This window comes from Callospermophilus lateralis, chromosome 14 (genome assembly GCF_048772815.1).
Source record: "Callospermophilus lateralis isolate mCalLat2 chromosome 14, mCalLat2.hap1, whole genome shotgun sequence".
NCBI lineage: Eukaryota > Metazoa > Chordata > Mammalia > Rodentia > Sciuridae > Callospermophilus > Callospermophilus lateralis.
Window position 1 is genome coordinate 88878101 of NC_135318.1, and position 14239 is coordinate 88892339.

A 14239-nucleotide genomic window follows, 5' to 3' on the forward strand; every position below is an offset into this window, starting at 1 on the left:
TCCTGACACCCCAGCAAGCACTGACACTCTTGAGGCCAGCAACTTCCATGCCTATCATTAAAGAGTCCTAGTGTGTGTTGTGCCCTGGCTGTCAGAACCAAAGCACCTAGGGTTTGTGCCTGGTCCACACAAAAAATGCAGCTACATCCCAGACCAGAGCAGGGATATGGAAGTCCACTGAACCATTCCTCCCATCTTGATGGGACTAGAGTGTGTCTGTACAAAGCCTTTTGGTCCTTATTCCCTTGTCCCTATAGGGCATAGCAGGTTGAAGCAAACTCTTGTACCAAGATTGGCCTAGAAGCACATAGGAAGACCCCACATGATCACATGAAGGCCTCAGGTAGCAGGGTAACAAGATGGTGCCCTTGTGTTGAGAGCTCAGTTGTCTCTGATTGTCCTTGAGCACTGTCCTCTGGGTAGCTACTCCCAAATTCCCTCTCTGATGAGCTTTCTCCAACCCTGCTCAGGTGACCTGCCAGGACACGACTCCAGTCATCATCCGCAGGGCCTTAGATGCACACTTGCTCCAGCAGGAGGATCCAGAAGACTTTGAGCTTCTGCAAATTGTCTCGAACCATCAGAGTAAGTGGAACCATCAGAGGGTAGGGAGCAGTGAGTCACAGTGGGCTCAAGAAAACTGGGAGCCAAAACACAGTGTGCGTCCACCAAATGCCCAGGAAGAGTGTGGTGGGACTTGTGCATAAAACAAAGTGTAATGATGGGGCATAAATCTGCAGGTCCTTCATGTTCCCCAGGGGCTGTGGACCTGCCTATCATGTGTTCTTTCCTTGGCCTGAGGAGGCATTGCAAAGCTATTATCCACGAGGGGCCAAGAAGAGAGGCTTCTTTGTCTTGTGTCAAAGAAGACAGACAACCACAGGGTGCCTACTTTGGCAGCCTTTCCTGACCTAGATGAGTACATGAGAAAAGCAGTTCAATGAAGAATCATTTCTGGCTTCCAATCTTTCTATTCATTGCAAACTGAGTCCACATAGGACCAGAGGCCATTTCTAGAGAGAAGTGTGTGGTAGAATAGAACACTTCACGGCTTGTAAACTCTTCTTAGAGAGAGAAGAGGGGGGAGAGGGGGGGGAGAGAGAGAGAGAGAGAGAGAAGAGACAGAGGGAGAGAGAAGAAGAAGGAGGAGGAGGAGGACGAGGAGGAGGAGGACGAGGAGAAGGAGGAGGAGAAAAATGAAAATAAGTTGAAGGAGGAGACAATGAATAAGAAGGTCAAGATGACTATAAGAAGAAGCATGAGGAGAAGATGAAGAAGAACAAGAACAAGAAGTATAACAATAAATTGATTAAAAATGTGAATGAGAATTATACTCATGGGGAGGAAATGCAGAAGTGGGGAACTCAAGAGATGGCACAGCCCTGCTGTGGACATCCTCCACCCACGCTCAACACACCTCCAAACCATACCTCTCAAATTAGTGTAGCCCTGTATGAGTGGATGAATCCACTGGCAAGGTGGAGGCACCCACCATCAAGTGCTTTTCCCCAAACCCACCTGTGATCATTGCTGTAGTGGGGAGAAAACCATTAACACATGAGTCTTTGGGGGCCAATCCAGATACAAAGTCTAGCTGTTTCTCTTTGGTGGGTCCAACGTGAACTAAGAGGTTCTGGGGTGCAAGGGGCTATTTCCTTGAAAGGTGATCCTGTAGTGGACCTCCTGTGCATAGAGGGTCCTCAGGGAGGAATCAGTGGGGAGTCTTTGGTGGAACAGTAGCTGGATTCGGGGGCTCTCAGGTCTGTGTGTGAGACCTGAGCTGGCAGAGGCTCTCAGTTGTGGGGGATGTTGGGTAGTGTATTCCTTGAGTGTCACCTACCACGCCTCTGCCCCTGCCTCTCCAGAGCTGAGGATCCCTGCTGATGGGAAGGTATATTATGCCCTGGATGCCAGCGTGGATTACAACTTTCTGCTTCAGGAAACAGCTGCCAGCAAGTCGTTCAAGGTCAAGCCAAAGGAGGTAAACAGCCACCTTCTTCAGTCTTTACTCCTGGTGCCACTCCACATCCTCCAAGGGGACAAGAACCTCAGGTTCTGGATGGATGTTATAGAATGCCCATAGAGCCAACTGCCAGGCTGGGTGGGGTGCAGTTGCTGGGCTTTGCTGATGTTGTCATCCCCCACAGTTCTTGGAGCCTTCTGTGGCAGTGGCATCCGGGATCCCAGCAGCTGTGAGCAGCAGCTCTGCAGTGGCTGCAGGATCATTGCCCCAGGCCACCCAAAGCAATGAGTGCTGCATGAGGAAAGTCACCAATAGCAGCTCCTCACTGCTTCACTCCAGCGAGCAGGTGGAAGACAGCCGCTTTGTTCACGTCCTCCTAGAGGGACAGAGCCTGAGGGAGACAAAGCGCATCCTGGTAAGCCCGACAGCAGGGCTGCCTCCTGGGTGTCCACACAGTGGAAGGCAGGAGACACAGCCAACCCCGGGACTGTGGTGGGAAATAAAGAAGAGAGAGGTCCATCTTAAGGGCTTGACCTGAGGAGGGAGAGCATCAGCATGCCCAGCTCCAGTGGTGAGTGGGCCTGTGTATTGTGGGTTTTGCAGGCCAGAAGTGCAGACGGAAGTGCTGTGGGCAGATGAAATCAGAGAAATGTCCAGGGTGCAGGCTGCAGTGTCTAGAACTTGGTATTCTCAATGAGTGAGGTTGGAGCAGAGGAGGTGGCAGTGACTTGTCAGATGTGGAGGAGGGGATGTGTTCCTGGTGGCAGGGAAGAGAACCTCCTTAGCATGACTAGGTGTGGGAATTTGGGGTTGGGATCACCTGGGGGGTCATGCCAAAGCTTCGGAATGTCAGCCTTTGCATGTATGTGAATACGGAGCTAAAGGGGTTCTTGGCAGAATTTCTGTGGATGTGCAGTAGACACGCTAATGCTGCATGTGTCCAGCTGCAGAGGAGACATGTCCAGTGCCTGCCAGTGCTGAGTCAAGTACATCATTACAACCAGACCCGCACTGAGCTTCCAGAGGCCAGGGCCTCTCCAGGCTGTCATGAAGCACTCAAGTGTACACTCTTGTATCTGAGTCTGTTTTGTGTAGTGGCAGTCAGGACCAAAATTTTCAGTGCATCTGCCTCTTCCACCCAGAAAGGCAGCCTGCATCCCAGAGCACACTTGGTGCGCAGATCCCTGGCCCATTGCTCTCATCTCAGTGAGTTGAGAGTGTGTCTGTGCATAGGCAGTTTGGTCCTTTGACCTGAGTGGAATGTGACTCCCCAGGGGGAGGGGAGATGGCAGGTACAGGCTGATATTTGTACCAGGATTGTTCTAGTAGCACATTGCAAGAACCCAGGGGGTATATGGAGGCCACTCTCAGGTAGCAGGATAACAAGATTGTGCCCTTGTCTATGTAGCTGAGATTTCTCCTGAATGTTTGACAACAGTCTTCTGGGTAACTCCTCTAAAACCCATTCTCTGATGACATTTGTCCCACCCTGATCCAGGTGACCTGTCAGGAGACGGTGACGAGCCTCATCCGCAAGGCCTTGGACCAAAATTTGTTGCAGCATGAGGATGTGGACAACTTTGAGCTGCTGACAATGATGTCTGAGAATGAGAGTAAGTTGGACAATCAGACAGTGGGGAGAAATGATCCACAGTGGGTTCAGGATAACTCACAGCCAAGAGAAAGTGGGCCTTGGCCTCAAAATACCAAAGTGTGGTGGGCCTGGTGCAGGAAACCAACTGCAGTGATGGGCGTGTCCAAGGTGGAGGTGCTCAATGAGGCCCCAGGGGGCTGCTGAACCTCCCTAAATGTGTTCTCCCCTGGACTTGGTCTGGCAATGCAAAGCTAATATCGATGAGGGGCAAGGCAGAGAGAGGCTCAATCGATCATCAGTTTGGTTTATGGCTCACTGATAGTGATGCCTTCAAATGAAGAGGAGGAGAACATGGGTCCTGATTGGATCAGCATTGCTATGGACGGAAGCAGCACAGGTCCCCATCCATGGCCAGGATATGAGAAGTCCTGCCTACTCACAAGAATGTCAGGATGGCAGCAGCTGGGAACAGGACCTAGTGAAGAGGAAGTCAAGGCCAGGGGACAGCCTGTTTGGGTTCTTTTTGGAACAATTCCAAGTCCTCTGTGCCTGGGTGCCCATCTCCTGAAGGTATCAGAATGGCCAGGTTATTATTCCTTCCAGCAATAAAGAAGGGCATCTGAAGAACAGAGGCCACAATGCTGAGCTATCCAAAATGCCAGTGCTCTTTCCTTTCTTGTAGCCCTACTCTCCTAGCCTCCACCATCCCAGCCTGTCCACAATAGAACCCACCATCTTTCGGGCACGTAAGTGAGTTTTCCCATTTTCACACACCGCCTCATTTGGGTTGGCTCTGTCTTACACATGAGGAAGACTGTGGTGCAAGGAGCTGGGCAAGGGGCAGTGTCTGCGAATCTCAGGGACTTGGGAGGCAGCGCAGGAGGATGGGGATTTCCAAACAGCCTCAGAAACTTAGGGAGACCCTTTACCCAAGTCAAAAGGCCTGGGAATGGTCTCAGTGCTTAAGTGCCTCTGGTTTTATCCCTGGTACGAAAATAAGCCAGTCAATAAGGAATTACCAAACTGAGAATCTACGAAGGTGATTTCAGAAACAGACACTTTCAACCCAAGCATCAGTTGAGAGCAGGCTCCAGACCAGGGGAGGTTTGTGTGTAACAGACATCAAAATGGAGGACTACCGGGGGCCTGGAACCCACTAGGTGTGATGGCATCTATGCCTTATGGCAGGAGGATGGCAGTGATGCTGACCCTCACCTGGATTTTGGAAACCTTGTTTTCATTGGGGAAGCTTTATGGAGGTGGAATCTATTGTAGCAATCCTGGTCCAGATGAGGTGCTGACTACCACAGGTAGAAGCCTGTCCAGAATGCGGTGTCTGTTATTCAGTCTTCCTGACTGTGACAATGACAAAGAAAGGAAGTCACTTGTCTTTGGTCTTGGTTTCACTCCTGGCCATTGATTGAGAACTGATTTCATCTTGGGGTTCTGAACAGAGGCTGCATCTGGGCAGAAGAGTGTGATAGATTTGAACTCTTCAGAGGACGCCCCACCATTGCCAGAGAAAGAAGGAGAAGGAGGAGGAGGAGAAAGAGGACACTCCTGAGTGGGGAGAGGATCACACGATGAAGAGCAGGAGGAAGAAGAAGAAAAAGAAGGAGGTGAACAGAAGGAAGGGTGGAGGGAGATACACAAGAAGAAGAACAAGAAGGAATCATGTAAGAACAAGAAAAAGACCCAGAAAGAACTACAAGATGATGCAGGACAGAAAGAAGAGCCAGAAGTAGAACAAGAACCAGAATAAAAGTACCAAGCAGACAGCTCATGATGAGAAACAAGGGGGAGGAGAGCGAACCTAGAAAACAGTAGAGTTCTCCAGGGCACCATCCTGCTGAAGTCCTCCCATGTCCATGCCCAACACAACTCTGATGGATACCATCTCTCCGCGTATTCATCCATGAGTGGATTCATCAAGGGCAAGTGGATGAATTCACCCATCATCCAATGCTTTCCTGAATGCCCATGTGTGAGCATGGCTGCACTGGGGAGAAAGGCCTAAGCACAGGAGCCTTTGCCAATCTTGATTCAAAGCCTAGCAGTGTCTCTTTGGCAGATCCAACCTGCACTGAGAAGTTCTGGGGCCCAAGGTGCTGTTTCCATTGTCAGGTGCTCTTTTGGTTTAGAATCCTGTAATCATCTTCTCCAGGGAAGAATCACTGAGGGAGTCTTTGGTGGCACTGTAGCTGGATAGGAGGGCTCTCCATTCTGGTGCAGGTTCGCCCTGGCGGAGACTCTCAGGGGTTGTGGGTGTTTTGTGGTATAATTCTTGAGTGCCACCTAACAATTCTCTCCACTTCGCTCTGCAGAAATCAAGGTCCCTGACCACTCACTCATGTGTATGTCCATGAATCCACGAATAAAATATTTCATCGTGAGGAAACGCCCCCAGGTCAAGGGAAAGGAGGTAAATACCTACCTTATTCAAGCTGTACTTGTGCTGCCATTCCACTCCCACCTGAGGAAATAAGAAGCCTCAGCACGTGGACATATGTGCTAGAAGCCCAATGAGCCAACTGACAGGCTGGGGTGGCTTTCTGTTTCTGGGTTTGCTGATGTTCCATCTCCCACAGTTCTCAGAATCAACCTGCAAGTCCTCCAGGCCGCTTTCCCACGAGAAGGTGGGAGACACCTGCTTCATTCGTGTCCACCTGGAAACACAAAGTCCAAAGCTGGCCAAGACTGTCCTGGTAAGCCTGGGAGCAGGGGTGTCCCCTGGTGCTTACACCTGGGTGGGGAACAGACACTGGTCCAATACCATGAACTACTCATGCCCTCTTGAAATTGGAGCTTCTGGATGATCAGGAGGATAGATGGGAATCAAGAAGGGAGAGGTCAGTGTGAAGGGTTAGAGATGAGATGAGGGAGAGCAGCAGCTTGTCCACCACCATGTCTGAGGGAGTCTGTGTGTCAGATGGCAGCATGCAGTCCAGAAGAGCAGAGGCAGGTATGGGTGACAGATGAGAATAGGACAGGACCTAGGTTGCAGGTTCCCCTATGGGATGCTGACCTCTATGGAGGAGGACAGCAGTGTGAGGTTCTGCGTGTTCCTTGAACAAGGAGCTGAGAGGGTCTCTCTGCAGAGTCGATATGGTTGTGGAGCAAGCACACCAAATGTCCAGGTAACCCAATGACCACCCTTGCCGGATGAGGTGCCCTCCTGCACCCCAGCCAGCACTGAGCCTCTGGAGGCCACAAGCTCTCGTGGCTATCTTTCAGCACTCCTGTGTGTGGTCATGTTCCTGGGTCTGTTTTTGGCCCTGGCAATCCAGACCAAAGCCTCTAGGTTTTGTGCCTAGGCCATTCCCAATGCCGCCTGCATCCTCGGGCAGACCTGGGATCTTGGTGGCTATTGTCCCATTCCTCCAAACTTGTGGGATGAGATTGCATCTGTATGCAGGTAGTGGGGTCCTCTCACTTTGAGAGGAGTCAGTTCCACAAAGAGCAATGGCAGGCCCAGGAAGTCCTATGTACAAGGATTGGGCTAGTAGCCTATGGGAAGAGCCCACGCGATGAGCAGGAGGTCAGCCTCAGGTAGTAGGGTCATGGATGTTGCCCTTGTATTTAGAGTGGAGGTGCCTCCAGAATGCCCCTGCCCACTGTCCTTGAGTAGTCACTTCAAGGCCCATTTCCTGAAGGCCTGTCTCCCATGCTGCTCCAGGTGACCTGCCACGATAGGGCTCCTGTCATCATCCGCAGGGCCCTCGAGCTACACTTGCTTGATCAGGAGAAACCGGAGGAATATGAGCTGGGCCAAATCATCTCTCACCGTCAGAGTAAGTGGGACAATCAGGTGGCAGAGAGCAAGGGTCAGGATGTGGACTCAGGTCAACTCTTAGCACCAAAGAGTAGTCTCTGACCCCCAAGAACACTCCAACAGGTATGTTGGGTTCGTGCACAAAGCCAACTGCACTTCTGCTGGTGGAAGGTCTCGAGGTCCAATGATATACCCCAGTGGATATTGTGGCTCCCCACCAGGTGCCCTCCCCTGGACATGAACAGGCATCCAAAGTTGACATCATTGAGGAGTGAGGAGGAAAGCCTCTTTCCAGGAGCAGTATGCTTCATGGTCTGGGATAGGAGTGGTTTCAGAGGAACATGGGAATGCATGGGCTAAAGATGGAACTGGCATTTTGTGGACTGAATCAGCAATATTGAAAGCCTTCTGTGTGATCAGAAAACCACTGCCTGGGCAGAGCATTGCCAGGATTCTAGCAAGCAGTAACAGGATGAAATTGGGAAGAAAACACAGCCTGGGAGACAGCCTGAATCATCTATTTTTGCATAAATTCCATGGTCTTCTGCATCTGAGCCCACTTGCCAAGGAGTGATCACAATAGCCAGGTTATGACCCCTAACTAAAGCCAGATGAGGGCTTGCTGAGCACGTCAGCCATAAAGCTCATCTGATAATAATGCCAGTGCTTTTTTGTTGGTTGGTTGGTTGGTTTTTGTTAGCCAAACACCACAGCAGCCATTATCCCAGCCTACGTATGCTGAATTGTCTCCTATCTGAATGTACTGTTATGTTAGTAGAGTCTATGGAAGAGGAAGTCTGTATGGGGCCTTTGTAGCCTTAGAAATTCATAGCAGAGATCCCCACATCCAACCCAGAAGGGATGGAGGATAGGCTCTAGGTTAGAGGAGGGCGACAGGAAACACGTGTTCAGAGGAAGGAGAAGCGGGCTGTTGTATTCCCCCACTTGGGGTCATGGCACCACTGGACCATACACCATGTTGGAGGGAAGCAGTCCCTTTGCTGGTCTTTGGAACCATTGTTCTCAGTAGGGCAGCATTTGGAATGTGGCCTCCATTCTTGGAGTCTGGTCCACATGGAGGTGGGCTCCACCAATGCAGAAGCATGGCTCTAATGTAGTATCTGTGCTGGTCAGCCTGTCCTCACTGTGGCCATACTTGAGGAAAATAACTCAGAAGAGGAATCCTAGGCCTTTTCTCCGGGTTTCATAGCTTTCTCTTTGGTTGTGCACTGAGGCTGTCCATAACGCTTTAGTGTGTGGCAGTGGAGAGCTCCTCAGTCCTTGCCAAACAGGGAGAGAGAGAACGAGGCTGGGAGAGAGGTAGAAGAGGGAAAGACAGAGAGGAGAAGGAGGACCTCTACTTGGAGGATGAGGATACAGTGGAGCCAACAGGAACAAGGTACTATTGCCCAGGGCGCAACCCTGTTTAGGTCTTCCTCCAACCATACCCAACCTTTCTTCCAGTCCCTCCCACCTCCCAGTAGTGTATTCATCTTGAATGAGAATTTCATGATGACATCAGAGCACTCACCATCCAATGCTTCCCTCTAAACCCACCAATGAAGATGGCTCCTGTGGGGTCTGAATCTTCGGCACAGGAGCCTTTTGTGGGAGATTTCAGATGTAAATCTAGTGGAGTGCTTTGGCAGATGCAAGAGGACCTGGGATGTTCTGGAGTCCAAAACCTTTGGTAGGAACAGACATTAGGTCTGTTGAAGTGCTCTGCCTAGTTTTTCCTCAGGGAGGACTGTGGAGGCTGTCTTTGTTGGTATTGGTGCTGAATTGGAGAGCTCTCAGGTGTGTGGCTCAGGTTGTTTCTGGCACAGGCTCTCAGATGTTGGGGTATCCTAGGGAGCACCTCCTGAGTGCCACCTTCTTTTTGTACACCCCTCTCTCCCCAGAGCTGAGAATTCCAGCGCAGGCCAACGTATTTTATGCAAAGAACCCTCACACAGAATCCAACTTCGTGCTGAGGAAAAGGAGCCTCTCCCAAAACAATGATGAGTGGATCCAGCCTCAACCTCCCTCTCGTCCTGCAAAGAAGGCTCCAGCCCTCCTGAGGATGCTTGCAAAACCATTCTGCTGCTGTGTGCCTGGGTGGGGCTGAGGCAGCCCAGGAATATTTACATTGATTACTATTTGCTTGGAAAGTTTGAACCTATAGTTTGCCATTGTCCTTGACCTTGTTTAGTAACACAGTTGTTACTCTATCCTGTATTTGTTTCCATTAATATGTTATTATTTTAAAACATATTTGTTTTGTTACCTGATCTACTCTGATGATTTGTGTATACTAAATGCAGCAGTGATTCCTAAAGGACACATCCAAACCAGCAGGAAGGAATGTTTCATTCTATCAGCAAGAATTTTGGTTTTTAGGAGTTTGGCAGATGGCATTATCTGAGTCAGTTTTCCAATGGGGGCAATGAAGTATCATGGTACAAACACAAACAAAGACACACAAACACACACTAGAGCACACACACACACACACACACACACACACACACACACACACTAGAGTTCACACACACTCACACAAGCACACATACTCACTGAGAGATAGACAGATGGAGTTGGTCTCTGCTGAAATACTTTGGAGACGTGGTTCTGATTTCTCCCATTTTGGAGTATTCTAATTGCATAAGGTATCTTGCAAAAGAATCCCATGTCTGAAGAATACATGCATGTGTACTTCACATGCCACTTTCCACATAACCCCAAGGTCATGTCATGTAATATTTTTCACGCAGCTGTGTTTTGACTGTGAACCATCCCATGAGGTCAGCTGTAGAATTTTCCACTGGTAGCATCACAATGGGGATCCACTCTTTGGATTTGGTGATATTTCCAATTTTCTTGATTCAGATTGAAAAAAAATATATATATATATATATGGTTTTTGATCAAAATTCTGCATTTGATGATAATGAATGCCATGCATCTAGGAATCTTTAGACTGTTGACAATGAATGGATGCCTATTGCCTGGACTGGTCTGCAAAATCCTGTAGCATCTGAGCATGTGTGAGGGCTGTACAGGTCTTGCAAAAAGTCCAGGTCAGATGATCCTGCACAAAGCTGACCTCCTAGTAGTTCCACAACAGTGTAAGGGGCAAGGAGAAACTCACTTCCACACAGAAGTTGGGAAGCTACCTTATGAAGGTGATCATAGGTAAGGGATCCTCTTGCTAGGACCCTTTTTCTATTGGGCCAGGACTGTGTTCTGAATGTGCTTGCTGAGAAGAGCTTGGAGTTTTCTAACTGAAGCAGTTCGTGCAAGCTGCTTCCACTTGCAGGAACAAAGTGTGTTCTCGTTGAGCACTTTGGGCTGTCCCTGGTTGAACTAGAGTGTCAGAAGCACTTGTAATGATTGGCATTCACGGTTTCACATTGAAGCCTTTGTGCCATCTGTCAGCCACTGATGGCTGCAAGTGGGGAATGGAAGCCATTTGCTGCAAGCAGTTTCAACTTGCAGGACTAACTTTGTTGTAAGTGGGCACATGGTGTTTTTTTCTGTGTGAGCTAGAAGAAAGCAAAATTGCTTCTTACAAGTGACAGGCATGCTTTCACATTGAAGACTCTGTGCCATTGATCCAAAACAGTTCACTCATGTGGGCACCTGCACTTCAAGTGTATGTTGTAAACGAGTGTGACAAATGGATGTCAATGAGACTTTGGAGAACTGATCTTCTCAGCTGGTCCTCTTTCCTCCTGCAAGTGGGTGATGCTATATTCAAGAGATGTCTTTCTGGCACCCTTTGTGTTTCATGCCTGAACTGTGCTCTGAATGTGCTCACATGTCCTAGGTTCTGATCTAACTGTCCATTGAGCAGTCAAAACACGTGCTACTTCACATTCCTTACAGGAGACCAACCTATTCTCTGCCAAGATGAATACAAATCCCTGGTCACAGGAGAATGGAAGCATATTTCCCACAACAACATGCATCAGGAAACATTGGGGTTTTCAATAAAAAACCAGGGACACCCTTTTGAAAAATCACTTAACCCCTAAAAAGGCGCCTGCCATTCTCCTTGCTGTGGGGGGGGTGGTGTATTTGAGTCAATTTTTAAACACCTCTTCAAGGTTGAGAACATCACTGCACACACACAAAAAATAACAACAATTATTATTATTATTATTATTATTATTATTATTATTATTATTATTATTATTATTTAAAAAAATCACTGCAGAAAGGCTTGGAGTAGGGAAGCAGCTCAGGACTGGACACCTGGGAAGCAGAGAGAGCTCCCCTCACCAGGACAGAGTAGCAACCCCAGGGGCAGTCCCTAGAGACCCACCTCCTCCAGCCACACCCTACTGCCTACAGTTACCACCCAGTTGGTCCCCACCAGGGGTTCAATGCACTAATTAGGTTAAGGCTCTCCTCACTTGCACTGTCTCACACAGGAACTTCTGAGGGACACCAACAAACCATCCTATCTGTGAAGCTGCAAACCTTTGTCCCTCACCCTTTCTCACAGGACTTTTCCCCAAGCTGTCAGCCCTCAGGCCTTCTGCAGTTTCACGGATTGGAAATCTCACTTCTATATGTTGCATCCAACTGAACACCTGCTCCACAGGGAGTCAGGTATTTCTGGTCCTATATACACTGGACAGAGAGATGTTGAGGTCCTACTAGGTGTCAGGTACTGTTCAACATTCTGGGATACAGCACAGACCTGGCCTTGGCCTCCCAGAGTCTGTCATTTAGCTACTACTTTATGTGTAGCCTGAGATTAAGGAAGCTTGGAGTGGGGAAGGTAGGGGTGTGTGTGTGTGTGTGTGAAGATTGTCACCATTCACAGATTACATTTAACTAAATAGTGTTGGGAGCATCAAAGGCAAATAAAATAAAATCTCTCCCCCAGGGCAAAAGAGAGGAGATAGGGTACATTCTCAAATTTTAGTAATTTTATAGGTTACTTCCAATACACTGTTATGAGGGAATTTTCTATGGGTCTCTTTGGTTCTACCCCTCATAAAAGAAGTCTGTGTTTGTTGTAGAGGGGTTTTTAAATAATATATTACAGAAGACATCAACAGACAATGCCTTGCTTAAGAAAACAGCAGGCATACTTAATGACCATTACAAAACAGTGGGGATTTTTAAGGTCAGCATCCTGTTTTATACACAGCCTACTGCTAAGAATTACGCTTCACACCTGGTGTGGTGGTGCAAAAAAATATGTGGTTGGCCATTATTTTTCACATCCAATGGACTGTCTTTTTACTGTATTGATGTCATCTTTTTATGAACAAAACTTCAGTTTTCATGAAGTCCAATATTTCTATTTTTTTTCTAGTTGCCTGTGCTTTTGGCATCTTATCAAAAAAAAATCATTGTCAACTCCAGTGTCCTGAATCTACTGCCCTATGTTTTCTTTTGTAAATGTTGTATTAGGTAAGAGTTCAACTTCATTCTTTTGCATGTGTATGTCCAGTTTTCCCCAAAATGATTTGCTGAAAAGACTGTTCATTTCCTCACTGAATGGTCTTGTGTCCCTTATCAAGAGTCATTTGACCAAATACACAAGGCCTTACTTCTGGGCATTCCATTCTTTCCGATTGATCTCTGTTTGGCTTTCTATCAACACCACACTGTTTTGATTGTGGTAGCTCTGTAGTATGTTTTGAAATCAGGGAGTTTGAGTCCTTCTAATTGTTTCTGTTTTTCATAACTGGGTTGGCTATTTGGATTCCCTTGATATTCTATAAGAATTTTCTGATGGGTTTTTCTTTTTCTGCAAAAAATTGTCATTGGTGGGCTGGGGTTATAACTCAGTGGTAGAGTAATTACCTAGCATGTGTGAGGCACTGGGTTCAGCACCACATATAAATAAAAGAATAAAATAAAGTTCCATCATCATCTAAAAAAATTTTTTAAACTGTCATTGGTATTTTGGGGGGATTGCCTTGAATATGTAGATTTGGGGTGGTATTGACATCATAATAGTAAGTCTTGCAATTCATGAAAATGGGATGCTTCAACAAATTTATATCTTCTTTAATTTCTTTCAACATTGCTTTATCATTATCTTTGCACTATCATCTTCCACTTTGTTGGTTAATTTCAAAGTGTTATTTTATTCTCTTTTGATATAATTGCAAATGATATTATTTTTTTATAATTTTCTTTTCAGATTAATTATTAGTAGTACATAGAAATGCAATGAATTTGTTATGGTTTGGATATGTGGCATCCCTCAAAAGCTCACATGTGAGATAATGTAGGATAAGGTGATTAGATTATGAGAGTTGTAACCTAATCAGTGGATTCATACACTGAAATGGATTAACTGGGTGGTAACTGAAGGCAGGTGGGGTGTGGCTGGAGGAAGTAGGACTCTGGGGTCATGACTTTCAGGTTTATGTTTTGTCCCTGGTTAGTGGAGCTCTCTTTGCTTCTTGGTTGTTATGCCCTGAGCTGTTCTCCTCCACCACACCATTCTGCCTCACCCCCGCCCAGACTATGCAGTTGGCCAAACTGGACTGAACCTCTGAAATCTTGAGCCAAAATAAACTTTTCCTCCTCCTCTAAATCGTTCTTGTCAGGTATTTTGGTCACAGTAAGGAAAAGCTAACTAAAACAATTTTGGTGTGTTTACTTGAGAGCCTGCTACTTTGTCAACTTCTTTTATTCGTTCTCATAAAACCAACCATTTGTTTGTGTGTAGTCTTTAGAGTTTTAGATGATATGTGATCCTATCATCTTAAAGACCATTTGACTTCTCCTATCCAATTTATGCTTCTTTTTAAAAAATTTGTTTTAGTTGTTAATAGACCTTTATTTGATTTATTTATTTTTATATGGTACTGAGAATTCAACACGGTGCCTCACGCATGCCAGGCAAGTGTGCTACTGCTGAGCCCCAGCCCCAGCACCATGCCTTTGATTTTTCCCC

The 14239-nt window shown here is 47.2% G+C and overlaps 1 protein-coding gene across 1 annotated transcript; it reads left to right on the forward strand.

The window, feature by feature from the left end:
- Positions 1–6: 6 nt before the first annotated feature.
- LOC143380048 (uncharacterized) lies at positions 7–9782 on the forward strand. The gene is made up of 8 exons (XM_077105209.1): positions 7–585; positions 1866–1981; positions 2148–2378; positions 3462–3576; positions 5882–5979; positions 6146–6262; positions 7234–7348; positions 9231–9782. Exons 3-8 carry the CDS (start codon positions 2259–2261, stop codon positions 9434–9436), a joined length of 771 nt encoding a protein of 256 aa, XP_076961324.1. The 5' UTR covers positions 7–585; positions 1866–1981; positions 2148–2258; the 3' UTR covers positions 9437–9782.
- Positions 9783–14239: the final 4457 nt, after the last annotated feature.